Source organism: Cimex lectularius, unplaced genomic scaffold, assembly GCF_000648675.2.
Source record: "Cimex lectularius strain Harlan isolate CLEC.00 unplaced genomic scaffold, Clec_2.1 scaffold66, whole genome shotgun sequence".
Taxonomy (NCBI): domain Eukaryota; kingdom Metazoa; phylum Arthropoda; class Insecta; order Hemiptera; family Cimicidae; genus Cimex; species Cimex lectularius.
Window position 1 is genome coordinate 407,307 of NW_019392701.1, and position 21,441 is coordinate 428,747.

The 21,441-nt window shown below is 33.8% G+C and overlaps 1 protein-coding gene across 5 annotated transcripts in view; it reads right to left on the reverse strand.

Annotated features, from left to right (window-relative positions):
• The window catches only part of LOC106668912, a gene marked incomplete in the record, with an annotated part of 294,536 nt that overhangs the window by 188,508 nt on the left and 84,587 nt on the right, over positions 1-21,441 (reverse strand). For all 5 annotated transcript variants that reach the window (XM_014398097.2, XM_014398098.2, XM_014398095.2 and 2 more), the window contains 1 exon segment: positions 17,244-17,276. In XM_014398097.2, the coding sequence (XP_014253583.2) occupies positions 17,244-17,276 (33 nt within the window).

Here is a 21,441-nt window from a genome sequence, read left to right on the forward strand (position 1 = left end):
AACAGTTTATAAAGGGGCGGGTGAAGAGTAACGAACAGAGTAGGGTACCAAAATAGCCTACTCGAAAATGCGAAAATTGTTAATATGCGACGTGCCGATAATGGCCATAGATGCTGACTGGCGGAAAAAAAATTATTTAAATAATAACGTAAATAATATGTTATAAAAATATTATATACATAATAATATAATATGTTATAAAAATATATTTTTTTATATATAGAGGGAGAATTGGAGTTTGAGTTAAAATTTAAAAGTTAAAGGCCAGTTATGTTTAATTTAAAGCCATTTGTTCATGAGAATGCGAGGAGGAACTGGCTAATTTAAACGTAAAGCCATATAAATAAAAAAAATTATTAAAATGGCAGGGTATCTTAAGGATAAAGCAAAAAAATTAAAAAGAGGGTAACTATCATTTCTACTCTATTCTATATGTACAAAGCATACCAATGTGAGAAAGAAATGGTTCAGCCTTGAAATTCTAAATTGATAAACATTGTTGGCTTTCTTAAATTGGTCAAAGTTGATTGGATACTTTACAAAGTCAGTTATTTGTTAATTATTAAAATTATTGATTATTTAAAGATCGTGAGATGCAGTCTGGCGTGATGTTGGTTAGAAAAACATTTTTTTTCGATCTTTATTTAAATCATCTTCAAGGCTTGGAATTTGTAAACATCGTTTAAATTATACAAATACATATAACATAAGAATATGAATTTATATTATAAATATTACACTTATTTGTTACATGGAATTTGAAAATATTTAACGTTACATAGCCGATGTTATTATTTATTGTATAATTTTGCCTGGTAAAATGATCCTATGTTTATGTTTTCATAATTATAAGATATATAAAGATATATAAATAAGAATCATTTATTTATATGATGATCGCATCTCACAATCTCAATATAACCATTAACTGACTCACTAAACACCACACTTTTCTTTATTAATATTCTGTCATTAGCGATATAAATATATACTTTGTTCTTACTTCTTTGGTCAGATTAGTTTAAGTTTCATATCATAGTTAATTATGTGCTATTTACCGGCACATAAATAACACGTACATACATACCTAGTTAATAACGACTTAATAATATGTTGTTCAGAGTTCTTGATTTGCCAAAATTAGCCGGCAAGACCGTCGGGTCGTCGAGGTTTAGCGTTCGCCAACGCCGTGCTAAATCGTTCGCCATCAGCGAGCCATTGGCTCTTCACTCGAGCAAATGAGCTTTCCGAGCATCTGCAATGACATGTCTGACAATTCGGTCACCAACTGATTTATCACCGAGGCGAATCGAGGAGTGCGAAATGGCCCGGAGGGCTCACTAGGGTAGGTACATCAAATAGAGCATACAGATCTACAATACACACAAATACGTATAACTAAATAAAAACAGACAAAACGTTGCCAACAAAGGAAATGAAATAGATATTTGTCTCATAGAACCTACTGATCATGTTTCATCTGGTTCTACATAGTTTCAATTCTTAATTTCCATGAATTTGACACGAAAAGTTTCAAAATTTCATAATCTTCATATTTTCTCACCTCTGGAGTTGAACTAACTACCCTTCCATTTGGTGGCCTAGTGAAGAGACTCAGTTCCACCTTTTTTTTATAAATAAACCAGCCTAATTTAAAAAAATTAATATTTTTCTGCAAGTTATAGTTGGTACATGATTAGAACTATAGAAAAGGTTCCAGAAAGATAGTTGTTACTAAATTATGAAATAAGTAACTTTGGGAAAAGAACAAGTTTTGCTCTATGTAATAATTTTAAGTTAAGATAACATAATTTATTATGAATTTTAGAACAGCTCATTTTAATCGCAACAAGCAAATGAGATTACAGACATAGTGGCAATATAGCATGTTACATATGATAGAAGTCACCCAGCAGTGACACTACCTCACACTGAGTCAATCAAACTTTCAAGAGAGTTCTTACAGATTCAAGCTGATTTTGAAATTAAAACAGCTAATTTAACAGAAAAAAGCTATATAAAATATTTATTTGATATGCCAATTTAATTGTACAATAATTAATTTACGTAAGTTAGATAATAATCGATTTTATGATTTGTTTAAAACCTCAAATTAACCGAACAATCTCTTATTTTACATGTAGTTTTATATCATTTTTAATTGTAATTAATTTTTGTAAGGTCTTCTAAGGCCCACTCATTTCATATTTGAATTTTTTTTCTAAATATACAGGAATTTTACTATGAACGCTTGTAATCCATTCCATCTCCGAAATTTTTTAATGTTTTAAAGAAAAAGTTCGTTTGAAAGTGAAAAGGGTTCGTTTCAAATATAGAACGGGTAATTTAAAAGTAAAACATGTCTGACTTTTAAAAGGGTAAACTGAAATTAAAAATGGTTAATTTAACGGCAAAAGCTATATAAAATAATTATTAAAACTATAAATAATTATTTTATAGGCCAATATAATTGTCATTAATTTTCGTGTGGTCATTTAAATAAGATTACATTTTATATTTTTTTAAATCTCAAATTAACACAATATTCCTTCATTTTTATAATTAATATAATTTTTAACTTTAATTTAGTTAAAGAAAGAGTTAATTTGATGTTAAAAATTGGTAATTTGAAATTAAATAAGTTAATTTGAAATTAAGAAGGGTTAATATAAAATTTTGAAAAAATTAATTTGATGTAAGAAGTGTTAATTTGAATTAGAATTTTATTTAAAAAATCGCAGATTAACCGAAAAAATTTCTTATTTTTATATTTAATTATATTTTTAATTTTAATTGTAATTAATTTGTATATGGTCTTGTAGCAACCCAATTATTTTATTTTTTGAAAAATTTCACAAATATGTACACAAGAAGTTTCCTTTACATGCTTCTATTTCATACCATCTGTTTTTTTAATATTTTAAAGAAGGAACGCCTAAAAAGGTTTTATTTCAATTTAAAAACGGCTAATTTGAAAATAAAAAGGTTATTTTGATGTTAAAAATGGTGAATTTAGTGTTCATTTTAAGCTAAAAAAAAAAGATTAATTTCACTGGAATGACCTATATCTACTGACAAAGAAACAAATAATTATTAGAATATGTCAACTACACTGCCTATAAAAAAAAAACGAGCACCAGGTTTTTGTACGAAAAAGTGACAAACTTTGGAAATGTTTTGAAAAATGAATGAAAAATTTCTCAGCCTTTTATGTCACAGACCTGCGCTAGGTTTCATATTTTAGAAAATTTTGCGCTGGACAAGATGGCTTTTTAAAATGTTTTCCTAGCTTCAGCAAATTCAAAAATTCTAGAACATGTCAATTTTACATTTTTTGCGAAAACAAAATTGAGCTGTGGAGCCAGGAAATCGTACTGGAACGATGCCCTTTAGCAATCGGTAGGAATTTTTTATAAGCTTTCAATTGGTCGACATCTCTCCACCATTTTCGAGTTACTTTTGGGCAAAAAACGTGGTATTTTACTTGCTCATGGAAAAAAAACCCATCACTCCCTGTCCCGATTTTCAAAAAGCATAAATTTTGAACCGTCATGCTTTCGTAAATTTTACGCTCTACAACATTTTCTCCATAGCTCAATTTGAAGTTTTCATAAAAAGTGAAAAAATTGACATGTCCCAGAATTTTTGAATTTTCTGATGAATGAATCAAGCTAGGAAAAAATTTAAAAAAGCCTTCTTGTTCAGCGTAAAATTTTGTAAATAATGAGACCTAGCTCAGGCCTATTACTTAAAAGACTGAGAAAATATGCATTTCCAAAGTTGGATATTTCTTCGTGCAAAATCCAGGTAGTTTTTTTTATGGGCAGTGTAGTTTTACAAAAAAACTAGTTTAATTTAAATTTTAAGAAGTTAATTTGATGTTAAAAATGGTTAATTTAGTGTTAATTTGAAGTTAAAAAGGGTTAATTTGACTGGAATAACTTATATCTACCTGCAAAGAACAAATAATTAATAGAATATGTAAACTAATTTCATAGAAAATAAGTTTATTTTAAATTAAAACACTTAATTTGATATGAAAATGGTTAATTTGACGGGAAAAACTATATCAACGTCCTAAACTAGAACCATTCATACACAAATTAAGCAATACCAGAAGGGCCGATCTCACACATGTGCAAGAATTAAACGAGCATGATTTAATTATCTTTAAGTGTTTTTATTTGCATTCTAAGAAATCCCAATTTCCGTTTTGGAGAGTAGTCGGATAAAGCCGTCGAGCCTTTCCAAAGTCGTGCCGGAGATTTTATGGTTTGTAGTATACAGTCGTTGAATGTTGAGTGAGGAAAGATTGGCTCACAATCATGGAACTATGTTCCTATTCGTCTTTTGGGAATTGGAGGAGGGTTGGCCCAACGACGGCGCTAACTGTCCGAAAACGTACGACGAATGGCCGATTACAATCAGATTCAAATGCTTTCCGCTTTTTTATCTCCCTTCCCGAGGAGTCGTTTGAATAACGTTTATCGAGATTAATTCGCATCAGGCAATTTCTCGGCAAAAAAGATTTAAAATGAAGACTTTAAACAAAATTTGATGCGTTCATCATCAAAGGGTGGAGTGTTGGAAAAAAGGTCGTATTTGTCATCAGAGATTACATCATCAAAGGGTGGAGTGTTGGGAAAAAAAGGCCGTATTTGTCATCAGAGATTACATCATCAGAGTCAAAAAACTTTTTCAAACCTATTCACCCGTCATTAGTTATATAACCTAGGTTTCTATGAAATGAATAAAATATGAACGTTTTTATTGTTATTTTATGAAAACCACAGTGAAAAATCAATTAATAAACAGACAAAATAGAATTAAATATATAATTTAGAATATCTTTCTAGTTATTCAGCCATTGGAATGTAAGAATTTTGGTTAACTCAAATTAAAAGAAAAATAAGCTGTTTTTATATTTAATTTTTTATAATTTTTATTTTAATTGAGATCAATTTACATGTAGTTCAAATGTTATTAGTTTTCACATGGTCTTCTAAGAGCCCATTTTTTTAATGCAAGAATTTCACTTTACATCCTTACATTTCATATTGTGCCCCAGGATACCTCCCTCAAATAGGTTATTAATTATTATTAGGTTAATAATTGCTCCAGTTTTTAAAATTTAAATGGATGCCTATTAGCCAAAGAGACGATTATTATATGTGTTTTCATGGGGGGGGGGGTTATCGTGAAAGAAAAATAGGCCCGAGGCGACGGTGGGAATCGAACTCACGACCGCGGAGCCTATGAGCCGAGAGTCTCTCACGCTAACCACTCGGCTCGGCTACCGTACATCTTCGTTCTGGCGGAGGCTCATTGTCGCGATGGGTGCTTTCCTTTGTGCGATGACCTTAGACGGTACTCTGTTCTGCCCAGCTTTTTTACTTACCGACTCTTAACTCTCAACCCAATTCCCTTCAGCTCTGCTCTACTCTGCTCAACTGTAATTTTTCTGCACTCCTTTGCCCCCGGTACAAGCCAGGCTTATATCCTGGTTCAACAGGGAATGGGAGTCACGGATTGGGAGCCCTACGTAGGTTGCTGGACGTATAAGACCGAGGTCTGACCCCCGCACTGCCAACCTCTCAGGTGGATTCTCGAGGCTTGCCGGTAAATCATCGTAAATTGAAAAATTTGAATTGCCGATGAATCGCGAGAAGTGAAAGACTCGACTCTAGGTATGTATGTCATGCGGTGCTGATTTGCGCTTATAGAAATCAATCAGTAATAAGCACTTCAATCAGTTTTTAAAAATGCCTCAATAAAAAGAAAATCTAGTTTCACGAATGTACAAAATGAAACAAGATGAAACTTTTGAGACAAAATTCGATTTAAATCTAGGTATGCTCGTTTCTAAAACTGATTAAAAACGAGGGCGGAAAACGAATATCAACTTAGACTTTTAGAATCCAAAATTTTAACCTACTTTGCTAAGTCACATGGAAATTAGGTCAAAACTGCATTTCATACATATCCAAGGTATGGGTGTAAGAAATATTGAAATACATTTGTGTCCGAGCGACGTAGCAAAGTAGGTTAAAATATTTTTTTCTTAAGAAAAGAAATTTATATTCGTTTTCGCACTGTAAAAAATTATAGTGCGAGGAAAAAAATCATAAATATTGGCGCCCTACGACCCTCTGTAAAAGCGACCAATACATCAAATGAATTAATTTTGATGACAAAAGATGAGTTAAAATTGGGATACGTATTGTCACCCACGATGTATTTTTTGTTTTAGATAATTCATTATTTGGGCCTTTTTTTCAAGTCTGCCTGAACGGAATTGCGTCCTATTTTAGAAATTGTAAGATCAAGACAGTTTGATACTTTTTTTAATCTGCGTTGAAGTTATGTTTTTTTGTGTGAATTAAGTAAAATTAATTTATTTCCGCTATGGCTGAGTGGTTAGTACGTCTTGAGTTTGCCACCCTAGAGGTGCTTTGCTCGAATGCTTTGAAATTCCATAAATAAAAGTGCACAAATAATAGGGTTAAATAATTCGGGCCTTGTGTGTATTTGGACGTTAAGAAGTATGAAAGGACTTACTTTATTTTAAAACTCTTTGATTGACATCATGGCCAATCCCAAAGTTTGATTTCGTATATTCGTATTTGGTTGTTAAATAAAAGAAAGTTATCATAAAACTGCAGGCACAGAAGTTTGTAAAGATCATAAATGATTAGTTTCTTCTGAAGAAGTTGTTTGTCTAAAACTAAGGCTTTTTACATACAATTATTTCATGTTTTTAATTGTCAATTTCGTTCATCCTGCTATAGTTTGGGAAAGAAAATTTTTATAAATATTATTTTGGATCGTAGGAATAGAAATAACATCAAAGCTATCAAGGGATGAAATTCAACACTCCTTACAACAGTAGATCTGGTGTATTATGCTTAAGAAAACGGAAAATTGTCAGAAAAAAAGGATCCTGCATTAACGGGTAACGGCACTTGAGGTTGAACTCGACCAAAAAACGATTCAGTCTCGGTTTAGAACATTGATGGCCCAGGGCTTTTAGTGCAGAGAAAAAATTTGACGTTTAAGACAAGCATAGTTCTCTGAAGCTGGCTGGTACGAAAGAGACTATTTTTTTGCCACGCTTCATTTACAAAAAGTATTATAAAGATCAAATATCATATATCATAATGTACGATGCCAGTTTTGTCTGTATCAAAAAAGTGTTTTAAATTTCTGAGTCTAAAGAGATTTAACTACGGAATTTGCCTACTGTAGCTTTTCTCCCTCAAATTAATCATTTTTAATCCGGAATTAACCCTTTTTAATTTCAAATGAACAGTTTTAATATTAAATTAATCCTTTTGTATTTAAATGAACCCTTTTTAATTTCAAATTTACCATTTGAACTTCAAATTAATCCTTTTGTATTTAAATGACCCTTTTGGGATTCAGATTATCCCTTATTAATTTCAAATTAATCTTTTTTAACTTCAAATTAAATATTTCGGACTTTACATGAATCGTTTTTAATTTCACACCAATCGTTTTAACTTCAAATTAATCCTTTTGTATTTAAATGACCCTTTTGGGATTCAGATTATCCCTTATTAATTTCAAATTAATCTTTTTTAACTTTAAATTAAATATTTCGGACTTTACATGAATCGTTTTTAATTTCACACCAATCGTTTTAACTTTAAATTAGTCCCATTAGATTTTAAATGAACTCCATTTTAATTTTAAATTATCCGGTTTAACTTCTAAACTAACCGTTTTGTGCTACAACCCCCCCCCCATTTTAATTTCAAATAAGCCATTTTTACCTTCAAATTCGAACCTTTTTTTAATATCAAATTATCCTTTCTAGTTTCAGTTTAATCTTTTGTTTAAAAAATATAAAATGGATTCTTATCAGATGATATAAAATAGGGGAAATAGGGGCATCTGTAGTGACCTGTATATAGTTCTGTCACTCCTCCGAATTTAGTAAGCTGGTGAGAGACATTGATTTTCTTTAATTAATAACCACAGATGGCATGGTTGGAGCGAATTCTATTGCCTTGCCCAAAGCTCTGCTAGTTGGTTCTCCTTCAAACCAGCTTTAACAACCCTTTTAAAAAAAGTTTGGGAATGAGGTTGTAGTTGTTTGTTAAACCCTATTTATTTCCTATGTTTATTATACCCCTTCGTGCAAACCGTTTTTTTTTTCGAAACCGAAAATAGTTCAGCAGAATAAATATTGCATTCGTCTGGCAGTTTAATAAGACATTCGAATTTACATTTGGGGTAATAAAAAGCGCAAACTACATTTACATATTTTATTTTAGAGCCCTCTGTATATATAGAATCAAGCCATCTATCTCCAACTTCTTTCCGACAAACTTATTGGCAAAAAATGAATCCATGCTTTGGAAGTCTGGGAGATAATGTACCTCAATTTCTTACAAAGTGCCAGAAAATCGGTTTGAGTACATCTTCAGCATTTCAGTAAGTTTAACTTTATTTTCCAAAGCAATTACTTCACAGCAGTCAAAACCAATAAAAAAATTACGCCATAGCAAAGATTAATATTGGAAACGCTTTTGACAAAGCTGTGTGCAAATTAAATTGTCTTTGACTTTGAAGCTAGCCCATTGCTCTAAAGTCACACATAATAGTCTACCATTAGGGCTAAGACAGTTAATTATTTTAGAAGTAGATCAAGTAAACTTGTTTGTAAGGTGATTGTGAAGACGTTTAACTGAATTTTGTTCTCAGGCAGAGATTAAATACCCCAAATCTCAGTGCAGATCTTCCAATTTACAATGTGTCAACCGGCTGTGGTGAGATACTTCGCATGCCTTCGTACAGATGACCTAAAGTTTGTAACAGCCGGCCATTAGCCCTAGATTGCTGTGGTGGAGTGAACCACATCAAACACAACTGGATTTAATTGGTAAATCAAGTTAAAACCAATCAAGCAGAAGAAACTTGGAAAATATTGGAAATAACCGATTGACAAGGCATTACAACATTTTTTTTACAGCATAATGAACAATAAAAGACTGTGAGAGTCTAAACACTCAATTTTCCTTTTGAAATGCTCAATATAAATAATCTGAGAAAAAATAAAAAAACGAGACCTTAAAGTTTAGTCATTTCAGGCTTAGATAGGTACAAATGAGAGCCAGGGACATCCACAACTTACTCTAAGCTTTATTTAATTTTATACTTCAGGAGTCCAAAAGATTAGTATCTGACCCCTTTTTTTTCAACTCTTTCGTGCTTTAAACTGAGTAAAAAATGTATATTTAAAAAATTCCCTCTGTGATTGTTCCTGTAACTGCTGTCCCGAAAAAGAACATTTCTAGTTATTAATTATTTACGTGAAGTAATGCCATTAATGAGAAGAAATTCTTCGAATCGGTTAAAGTTTATTTTATATTCGACTAACATTCACGAAGGCGCTTAACCTCTCACGAAAAGTCGTTTTTTTCGTTTCTAAGTGGAACTAAATACATTATTCCAGTTCACATAACTGCACAGGATTTGTCAGCCAAACTTCGACATTTTCTACCGTCTTATTTATTTCGCTGTTCCTTTGAACTGGGCAGTAGATTCTTTAGTTGTTATATAAAGATATTTCTCTACAAGAAGTTGGGATGCGGCGAAACCCGAACATCTTACATCATCTTCCAATGTGAAGCAGCCTCTCAATGGGGAAATATAACATGGAAAAAAAGCCAAGGAAAGGAAGCAATGACAGTGAATGACCTAGTACTTCTTAGAGAAGGATCGAATCGATTGCACTGAAAGGAACTAGTAAATCACAATAAACCAGAATGCTGCTGTGCTTGGGGAAATAAACCCCCACTTCCTAGCCTCCTCTCACCATCAACATCACAAGCTTGCGAGTATTGTTGGGGAAAAGAAACCATGAAGCGTATAATAACGGAATGTCCAAAAAATAAACTCAAAAGAGAAGTACTTTTCAACTAAGAAAAGGATATAACAGAGCTTCCATTCAATAAGAAAAAAATTAGCCACAAGAAATGTTAACACCTACAAGGAAGGAACCTTTGACACAGTAAACGTTACTGTTTCACACAATAAAATAATGAAACGTGGACTGCCACACAATTTAACAAAAATATTATATCCTCAATTTCACCCATACAATTGATCGGGTACGGTTCCTCTGGGTGAATGAGAGAGATGAGAATGGTCGTTCAAGCGTCGAACGAATCGACCGCCCCATTTCGAGGGATAATTCCGAGACTGTGTGCCCGCCCAACACCCATGTGATGACACCTCACAACCGAAAACAAACAGCGCAAGGTTAAAGTGACTAAAAGGAGCTTCTTCGTCAACAGGAAGGGATCAAAATAATCTCGCGCCAATAAAGGAGAAATGGCAGTCCTCAGTGAGCAACAGAAAATCGATTGGCAGTATGCATTTTACATGAATAACAAGGAAATAACACTTAAAAACCTATTCCAGCTGGTAGCTCGACCACCCTGGTTTCGTAAGGCTAAACAGCATCCGAAAATAATATACATGGCAATAACTCGGCTCCGCTCCAATCGTACAGTGCAAGTCTCTATAAAAATAAGAAAAACCTTCACCTAACTGTTTACATATATTGTATATGGGACATATGAAGATTTACACCATAAAATATCTCACTGTACATAGCGTATAGAAGAACGAAGAAGATGGTACAAAAAAAGAAGGAATTTGAGTTTACCACGCGTTCATCATAGAGAGATATCATTTATCATTGGGACCTCCAGCATATATATATATATCCGAGGCGTTGCTTCCAAATTTTACAAGGTTTCGTTAACGATATGTTATATCGATGAAAATAACATTCCGACGCGTTATCTTATCCCGTCAAGTAGCGATAAGAAAAGAAAGTGGAACGAACGTTACCGGGGGATTCGCAATCGTCCCAATACAAAAGGAAAGGACGTTCTGCCAAGTCGGAAAAAAATAACTCCATCTGGGCGTTTCGTAATTGTAAAGAAATGTCAAATAAGTAAAATTTAAGTAAAAAAGACTCTCAATCGGTTTATAAAGTCCTTTTCTTAATTGAAATATCTTAGTGGGAACCAACAACTGCAAGGGTAATTGTTTTATTTCTGAACGCTTAAAAGAATTCTAAAGTGAAGGTTTAACGACAAATTGAATGTCTTCAAAATAGAATTCCTCTTTCTTTTTCTTTGGCCATCGTCGTAAAAGAGAAGAAAAGGTTTATGTATCATCTCTTTGCAAAAACGCACTGACAAAGGAACCATCTCTGTTTTATATTGTGAATCGTAAGTAAAGAAATTTTTAAACCACTTGCTATACACAGTATTGTATTGACAGAAATATGAAAAGTACAATAAACCAAGATGCAAACGCCTTTGTGGAAAAAGCTGGGAACTGAATCGAAGCATGTCCCTATGGCTATAAATAGCGATTGTTAGACCCATGATAGGCTACGGATCAGTGGTTTGGTGGACTAAGACAAGACATTACAGCGATGGACGGTTCAGTTCCCCCAGTTCCTCAGTACTGCTCAGAGACTGGCTTGTATGAGCATCGATGGGGCAATGAGAACAACCCCCACGGCTGCCGTGGAAGTCCTTCAAGAGCCATAATTCATAGGCTAACGCAGGAACAGGCCCCAATAACCAGTCACACAACAAGGAGCAACTAAAGCTTCGAGGGAAGCTACAGGTAGACAGAATTTAGGGGATGCCTACTGATGTCATGACCCTAAATTCAGTTTTGACAAAAAATTTTAATCAATGTACATTCTAGAGCAGACAGGGAGAGTGAGATCCCAGTTAATGCCGACCATATCTGGTTTACAGATTGCTCCAAAAACGAATATGTGTCAGGAGCTGACATTTATGGAAATAAACCAAGGACTATTCATATAAGCCTTGGACAATGTGCCACCGTTTTTCAGACGGCAACTGTTGCTATTGAACACTGTGCCAGGGAGATAAAAAGGATGGGGATTGTCAATAGAAAATAGACATCTACTAAGACAGCCAGGCGACACTGAAAGCAATTGCCGCATCGACGGAAAAGCCCAGAGTCGTTTGGGACTGCATTAGAGCCCTATCAAAAAAAATTAATTTAAAATTAAAATTTAAAAGTTTTAAATTGTATGGGTGCCAGTGCACAAAGGGCAAATGAGCAACGAAGTTCAATGAGGAGACAACACTGCCAAAATCGCGGATCCATTAGTCAATGGATTAATAATTAGTCCTCCATTCAATGGGAATGTAGCCTGGGACATGCGAAAAAAGTTTATCAATGGACTATCGCAAAAACTACCGGCAGAACTACTAAATCTAGGACGTGCTAGAACTGGAATAATTGTTGGACTGCTAACTAGACACTGCAGACTCCGGAGGCATATGTATAGACTCGGGTTGGCAGAAACAAGCCTGGGCAGGTATTGCCAAGTAGAAGAAGAAACAGCGGAACACGTCCTCTGTTGGTGCGAAGGCCTATGTAGGCTGAGATTCCTATTCGTATGAGAGGAGAAACCAGGGTCAGAAGAATTCACACGGGAGACCTTGAGAAAGCTTTGGGGTCTGGTAAAAGTCTCAAGATTTAAAAAGCAATGAACAACTACTTCTTAAAGCAAGGACCGAGTTAACTGAGCTGTACCAAGAAACTAAAAAAACAATAAATTAAAACGTTCCAGTACTTGGGAGATAGCACACCCGCTTCTTTGTAGCTTCTCATCAACATCGACGAAGCTATTTGTCAAAACTTGAATTGTATGTGCACGTAGGTCAGGAAGGACACGCTGACACGATTGAGAATGAAAAGCGCGGACTTGCAAGAGAGGCCGCCTGTAATGGTACTCCTCGTAATAGTGGCCTTTGCTGTCACTTCAGGCAGCTCGTCTAGGAGGCTTGGAAGCTGAATAGGATGCTTGTACAGGGAGCAATCTCCTCGCAGTAAAAACAGATGTAAAAGAATGGGAATCCTCGTCCAAAACTTCCAGAAAAGAAGAAACCGTTCTAACCTGACTTCCCAGTCCCCAGCTCACCCATAGTTTCCTCCTTGATGGAACCGTTAAACTTAAGTGCCCAATCTGTATATATCCTGTCACTATATCCCATATCATTATTGATCGTCATTTTTACACCTCTGCTAGAACTCTCCTCCAAAACCCCAAAGACCTCCAATCCATATTAAGCAACAATTCAACTTCAATAAATAAAATTTTTAACTTCTTAACAGATATCCAACAATTAAACAAAATTTCATTTCATATCCACCTCAACCACTTCTTCAATTCTTGTTTCTCATCTCTTCTTGTTTGCCCTCTGGTGGGTTATCACTGTGCCGTTGGGTTTGCGTGGTCATCCCTCTGATGGAGCCGGGCTGTACCGCTGAATTGTTCAAACTTAAGGCTTAATGACCAATAACTTCAAAAATATTTACAAATTAAATTGACACAATAAATATCTTAAGAGGAGTTAGGGGAGTTAACAAACTGTGTTGCTCTCCTAACTTTTCTAAAAATAAAATTAGTAAATAATTTTACCAAAAAATCATTGCAAAAGAAACAAATGATCCGAGGATATTTTTACATTACTATTAACATCATATAATTACAATTAATGACATTTTTACAAGCTCGCCTGTATTTATAAACAAGGACGTAATTTGTAGTATTTAATCAGCGCAACCCCCTTTAATTGGGGTGGATTCGATTGTACCAACTGGCAAAATTCCAGTTCCAGACTTTTCTCCTAACTCAAGGAATAATACAATTTCTGACCTTGATGAAAGAGGCTAATACATTGCTAATAAAAGAGAAGATGGAGGTACACAGTAATCATAAAAGTAGTAATAAATAAAACACTTTCCAATCGACCAACTTTTCGATCCTCTGACCACCAAATTAACTCGTTATACGTTCATGTTATCTAAGCTAAAAATATATTTTCACTCATTCTTTAATACCGTCTTTTTATATGTATAAACAGTGTTCCCTCACTTGGGGGAGTGAGAATTCCATGTTCCCATACATATAGAAAGCTAACTTCCGTCAAATTAACCTTTTTTAACTATAAATTAACCCTTTTGAACTTGAATTAAAAAAGGATAATTTGACGTTCAACAAAAGTTAATTAATCGTTTTTAACTATAAATTAACATTTTCAAACTTCAAATTAACATTTTTTAATTGCAGCATTAGAAATACTAAGGAGATGGTGTGAAACGTAAGTATCTAAAGGTAAATTCCAGTGAGATGGTATAAAATATAAGCACGTAAAGTAACCTTTAAAAAAATTAAATATAAAATAATTAGGTACTCAGAAAACTATACCCAAATTGATTACAATTTTAAATTATAAGCTTTACGCGGTTTAAATTTAAATTAACCCTTTTTAATTTCAACATAACCTTTTTTAACTGTAAATTAACTCTTTCGAAATTCAATCAACTTCTTTTTTTTAAGTAAAAAGTTGAGGTTCAATAAAGGATAATTATCACTTTTAAACTTCAAATTCATCTTTTTTAGTTCAAATTAACCCTTCCTTTACAGCATTAGAAAAACGTAGGAGATGGTGTGAAACGTAAATATCTAAAGGTAAATTCCTGTATACTTTTTTAAATTTTTTAAATACTAACTAATTGGACTCTTTCTTTAAAACATCAAAAAACCAGTGCAATGTTATGAAATATAAGCACGTAAAGTAACCTTAAAAAAAATAAATATAAAATAATTAGGCACTCAGAAAACCTTACCAAAATTAATTACAATTACAATTTAAAATTATGACCTTTACCCGGTCTAAATTTAAATTAACCCTTAATTTAAAAAAAAAATTAAAACATCAAAAACCTAGGAAATGTAAGTACTCGAGCGAACTCAAAGTCTCACATACACATAAATAGCACACCAGTATGGACATTACTCCGCCACACTTTTCACTAAGTGGCTGCAAGGCGGGGGACTTGGTCCACCCACCAGGTGTTGTAAATGTTGACTATTTATGGAATCGTCCGAATTACGTCTAAGAATCACTGTATCATCAGCTAATGTATGTTTTCAAATGTTAATATCTGTAGTGTATATTGAAAATAGAAATGGGCCAAGTATGCTTCACCGAGGAAGACCCGCTCTAATGCGTGCATAAGCTGAGAATTCAATTTGATCGCAGTATGAGATACCACGCATGAGGGAGGATATTCAAGCCCATGGGTCAGACTCGATCGAAGGCCTGTTCTAAAAGAAAGACCGAAAGCTGTTTTTCTTCAAGGGAAGAGGCGAAATTGTTAGCAACACGTGCAGCCGTTGAGTTGTCGAGTGAAATGAGCGTAATCTAAACTGATGATATTAGAATTTTCCATCATGGGCAATTATCTTAGGAGAAGGACTTCTTTTAAAACTTGGGCAAGGATAGATAGGAACTAGGTAGATCAGAAGTTTTATTTAGCTTATGGATCATTAGTCCAATACTCCAAAGGTGTGTAGATTTTTGGTAAGTTGGAATAATCATTAGATAGAAACTGCGGTAGGATTATCTTTTCTTCGATTCGAAACGTTAAGAATTAGATGTCCCTAAACTTTTTTATTCTTCTCGTTCATATATTTTATTTATTTCAGCCTTGTCAGATCCGTGTAGGCCGCCCACTATCTCAAATGTCAAAGAGAATAAAAATATTTTAAGGGTTTTTTTTTTTTCAACGTAGATGGTACATGCCCGCCTGTGACGCCTGTTAATGCGAGGAGACACGTTTTAAGAGGATGCACTGCTTGAAACGAATGTTCTCGATGGACGAGAAGTACAAAGGGGCTTCGTACAGATAAAATGATTTCAGCGAGTGCTTCATTTTGCCCGTGTCCGTGGGTCGGAGTTGGGTAACAAATTACCAACAGAGATTACAAGCTTGAAAACAAGTTTCCTTTTTACAGCCTAGATTAATGCGTCTGACGAGTCGTTTTAACGCCCGTTTTGTCTTTAATGACGGGGGGGTCGTTAAAATTAAATCGGCCCATTTCAGGGATACTCTCCTCTAGAAGATTTTCCTTCTCAAAATATCATCGATCCTACTAAAAACTACAAAGGAGCAGGAAGAAAATTTGTCGTTTGACCAATAATGGTAAAACCATAATTCATAATTTTTTATTTAACAAAAAAGAATTTTTTTACGTTTTGCTGAATACTTCGTAATTTTATTTAGTGGTCATAATATAAATACCTGGGATAGTAAAGTAACTAATTCAGATTGCATTAATCTTAAATTGCGGCTAGACAGTAATTTTCTTTCTTTAAATATAATTAAAAAAGCTAATATTTCTTCCTCAAACATATTCAATTCCTCAAATCGGGGTACTAGATATGCCACCATCGACCCTATAACATCACACATTCACGCTAATAAATACAGTCACTCTCAACACAAACTAGGTATACACAACTATTATTACTATATACCCCTTCCAAGAATCGGAATAGGGGACCCAAATACTCGCTGCCGTGCTCAAGGACAATTGTCAAAACCGGTGACACTTCTGTGTGGAGCCAAGCAACTGCACCCATCAATTTGGTGGTACACAATACACATCGAGCAACCTTTCTCTGGATGCCGGACACATACGCGGGCTTTGTCCCAAAAGTAAGTGTATCAACCTCGCATGGCCTATTCTTAATCGGGTGAGAATGACCCAGGGCTCTTGATACCCGAAAGCTTCTCTGTTGATCTGGCCCATTGACGCAGCCACCTTCTATTAATTTTTTTTTTTTTTATTTAAGTTTCTATGATTTTTATGTTTTCTATGATTTGGTCATCGTTGGATGAACTCGTGTAATTTAACCTAGTTTGTGCGTGCCAGTTGTGCCAGTTGTTAAATCATGGGTTTACTTACGCACCACTAGATTTTGTGTTTTTCCTTTTCTTTGGTATGGGCCTATTGTTTTATGGAGGACCCGTACTAAAACTCCCATTAATCTTATTAATTCCCTTTTAATTAAATACAAAATAACATAGCTTAAACTGTTAAATGGTTAAATTATCTAATTTTTAATAGAAAGTGCTAAATTTGGTGCACATGCAACTATGTAACAGTGCGTAATGATGGGGGCGTGCTAGCTGTAAAGTGTTTTTTAATCGTATTAACGAATAAATTAACAAATCTTAAATAATTAATTTTTTAGATTTTAAAGATTTAATGACTTTAATGATGAAGCGGTGGGCTTTTATTTTCGTATGGACAGTGTACATATTAAAAGAGAAAAGGGTTGTTTTATCAAAGATGTTACCTTAGAAATTTTCGAGTACCGGTTTCCAGCACCCTAGAACAAAGAATTGTCTATCAAACAGTACAGGCAATCATTTCTATATATCAATAATACTTGGTGCTCTGAGAACCGTATTTTCATTTTTGACGAACGATCGAACTCTGGACGTTGGAGTTATTTCCATTAAATTCACAAGAGAAGACAGGACAGACGGGGAAAACTCAGCCCCCCGACGAAAGGTTGGCCTATTTGGCCCCAATAAACGGCCATTGTTCCAGAGCTGAACGATTCCCTCTAGAATATTACACACCCCCAGGACGGTGTCATGGCCACCGGGCACTTTTCAAAGGTATTTTTAATAAAGAGATAGTACGAAAGGAATCCGAGGGACAATGTTCCGAAAGGATTTCCAACTTGTACCACAACTCTTGACAATAAATCGTACGGAGTTATTTATTAGGTGAAGTAAATAATTAATCATGTTGGTTTTTTTGGAACTTATTTTTATTTTCAGCAAATCAATCCACTTTCGTCTTTATACATGTTTCTCCTTAAGATTAACCCTTTTTTAACTTCAAATTAAACATTTTTTGAAAACCGGTTGAGGGACGAGTTGCGATTTGGGGAATTGACAAAAACAATTACGGTGCTATGAAATGTAAGCACGTATAATAAAATTCCTGCATTTAAAAAATATATAAAATAATTGGGCACTTAGAAGGAACTTAATTACAATTCAATTTAAAATTCATCAATTAATATAAAACATTAATATTATAAAAACATTAATAAAAATAAAAACAAATGAATGAATGAAAAACTGTTATATTTACAATACAAACTAAAATACAATAGAGTGAAGAAAAAAAAAACTGGATCGAAAAATCCTTCTGCCAACACACAATAAAAATATAAAAATTCTATATACATTTATTCTACATACTACTTCAGTAATAAAATCAAGAATTAAATTCTTTTGTCAGTTTGTAGCCCAAGCGTGCATTAGATTTTGCTTAATCCCTGCATTGCAGCCTTATAGCAGATAGAGGTTGCCAGGTGGGTCTTGTCCACCCCTGGCGGATCCAGCAACACGATATTCTCCTGGGCCTCAATGAATACCAATCTAGGCAGCTCCAGGATCAGGTTACGGGGAACATCGCTGGGATACTTGTAATCAAATTGCTCCAGCGTCTTTATCACCCCCAATCCAGGTAAGCCGTAGTATCACCCTCCAAAAAACACAGAACAGAATCCCTGCTCACCACTATTCCACACGGCCGAGCTCAGCTGAAGAACTTCGTAACGCATTTTAAAAGCCAAATGCCATGTAACTCAACCAAACCTTTAAGTAACCTTTAAAACTGAGCTTCTTCAGATTGAAAATCCCTGGAGGACCCCTTAACTCTTTATGACGCAATGAAAGGTTCAGGGCATGATCAGCACATTGACTGCGGTATTGGTAATTAATCCGAGTCAAGAGAGCCGAAAAATGGGTGCTCCAGTTAGCGATATTTTGCATTGACCGGGAGATATCATATTTAGCGAACAGTGATTTCCAGGCAGAGAACCAAGAAATCTGATCGAACTATTTCAAGCGAGGTAATTTTTGAGAGTCTCGAGTCTGGAGAACCTTGCGTCTTCAGGTTATAGGAAAAGTGCAGCTTGAGAGTGAACACATACAGTAGATCAATGGCAGTTTCTATATAGATGGTGTGCCACCTGGTAGAGAAAAAAAATTTCTTATGAAAAATCACTGGACCTGTTCTCACAGCTTCGAATCTCTGAAAGCCTCACATCTGAGCCCCAATGCAAAGAATCGCTCGAGACACAGATGATTCAAAGCCAATTTAACTTCCGAAGCCTTTGACGAGAAACGTCTCGACCAAGAAAGCCTAGGAGTAAATTAAATGCCTAAGTATTTATATTCATTCACCACCCATTTCTTCTCTAGTTTGTAAAAGAAACGATCCGACGAACTTAATTTACCATCCTTTCTGAACACAATTTTGGGTTTCTGTAGATGAGCTGACATGTTCCATAGGTCAAAATAGGCTTCTAACAGTTTTATGTTTCTTTTAAGACCCGCAACAGACTCGGCTACAACTACGGTATCATCAAAATACAAGATTTTTATAATTGTATAACCTACACACAATATCGGGCTCAACAAGCAACCCTGACGCACACCACACTGTGCCTCGCAAGAATCAGATATTCCCTCTTTGCCAAGAACATGGGCAGATAGCACTGAAAATAACGATTTCAACACCTTTATGAATTTGAAAGAAAACCGCAAGTTACAAGTTTTAGAAATAGAGCCAAACGGTCGACGTTATCAAATGCTGCTTTCAGGTCAATAAATAGGCAATATGCCTTTTGTTTTGATGCGGAGAGTCTCAGACTAATTAAGTTGAACAAAATAACTAAATTAAGTTGAGAACCCCTTCCGAAATCACGTTTGGTTTTCACTTAATAAATTATTAACATTCACAAATTTTTTTATCCTATTAAGCAACAAACCAGAAAATTTTTTAGCTAAGCTATTGAGGAATGAAATTCTTCTGTAGTCAGAAAGCACTCACAGTGTTTGAACAGCGGAAAAATAATAGATTTACCGAAAATAGAACGCAAGCAGTATCATAAAAGTAGTTGAACAGGCAAAACAAACACTCAAGGAATTCATGAGGTGCGTATTTAAAGAATTCAAAAGGGATTCTACCAGGACCAGCCGCCTTTTTATCCTTTAACTTAACGATAACAGTAAGCAGCTCATTGAAGGAAAATGGGTCGTCATGAGAGGGGTTAACAAACACAGGTTCTGGATACACGTGAATTGGTTTGTTCGTGTACAGTGGAAAATGTTAAGGCAAGAGGAAATAGAAATAGTACTGCTACAATTTTTTATTTTATTTTAAAGTAGTTGATCAACCGCCTAAACTCCTTTCTAAAAAGCCTAAAGTAAGCCAAACGGCAGTCAACATGAGAAAATTTCTCTTTTTTTCTATGCAAAGGCTTTTATAAGATGCATTTGATCTTAAATAAGCCGGTCTTACAACTTAGATGGAGGATTTAACATACGGTTAAGTAAGGAGAGAGGGAGAAATAGGAAGATGGTCTGAAAACTAAATTTTTTTCGTAAAAACAAATGATTCTTATTTCGAAATGAGATTTTTTTATTTTAATTCTTTTTTAATATATTTTTTCCGTCAAATCAACCATTTTTCTCTCAAATTAAAAGTTTTGTAATTTCAAATTAACCCTTTTTATATTAAAACTAACCTTGTTTAACTATAAATTAACCCTTTTGTAATATCAAATTAACTTTTTTAACTTTAAATTACCCTTTTTTAATATGTAATAATTTTTTAAACTTCAAATTAATGTTTGTTTTTATTTTTAAATTAACTATTTTTTACTTCAAATTAACCTTTTTAATTTCAAATTAACCTTTTTTAACTTGATATTAACTTTTATTTAATATGTAATAATTTTTTAAACTTCAAATTAATGTTTGTTTTTATTTTTAAATTAACTATTTTTTACTTCAAATTAACCTTTTTAATTTCAAATTAACCTTTTTTAACTTGATATTAACTTTTATGACCTATACATTAACCCTCTTGAACTTCAAATTAACCTTTTTTAACTTGATATTAACTTTTATGACCTATACATTAACCCTCTTGAACTTCAAATTAACCTTTTTTTAACTTGATATTAACTTTTATGACCTATACATTAACCCTCTTGAACTTCAAATTAACCTTTTTTAACTTGATATTAACTTTTATAACCTATACATTAACCCTCTTGAACTTCAAATTAACCTTTTTTAACTTTAAGTTAACCCCTTCTTTAAAGCATTAACAAAACTAAGGAAATACTGTGAAATATAAGAATGTAAAATAAACTTCCTGTATATTTACCTTTTCTCTTCGTTAAGTATGACATAATTGGACTCTTAACACTTTCTTTAAAACAACAAAGAAATCTAGGTAAGCACGTAAAGTAAAATTACTTCAAAAAGTAAATATAAAATAATTGTGCTCTTAGATGATCATATAAAAATTAATTGCAATTAAAATTTAAAAAAATATACATTGAGAGGCAAAAGTGTCCACCCTCGTTTTTTATAGTAAATCCTTGCAATCGTTATAATTTTTATTTGATGATGATTTATTTTTACAGGATTTTTTAAAAAATATAAGATAGCTAAATA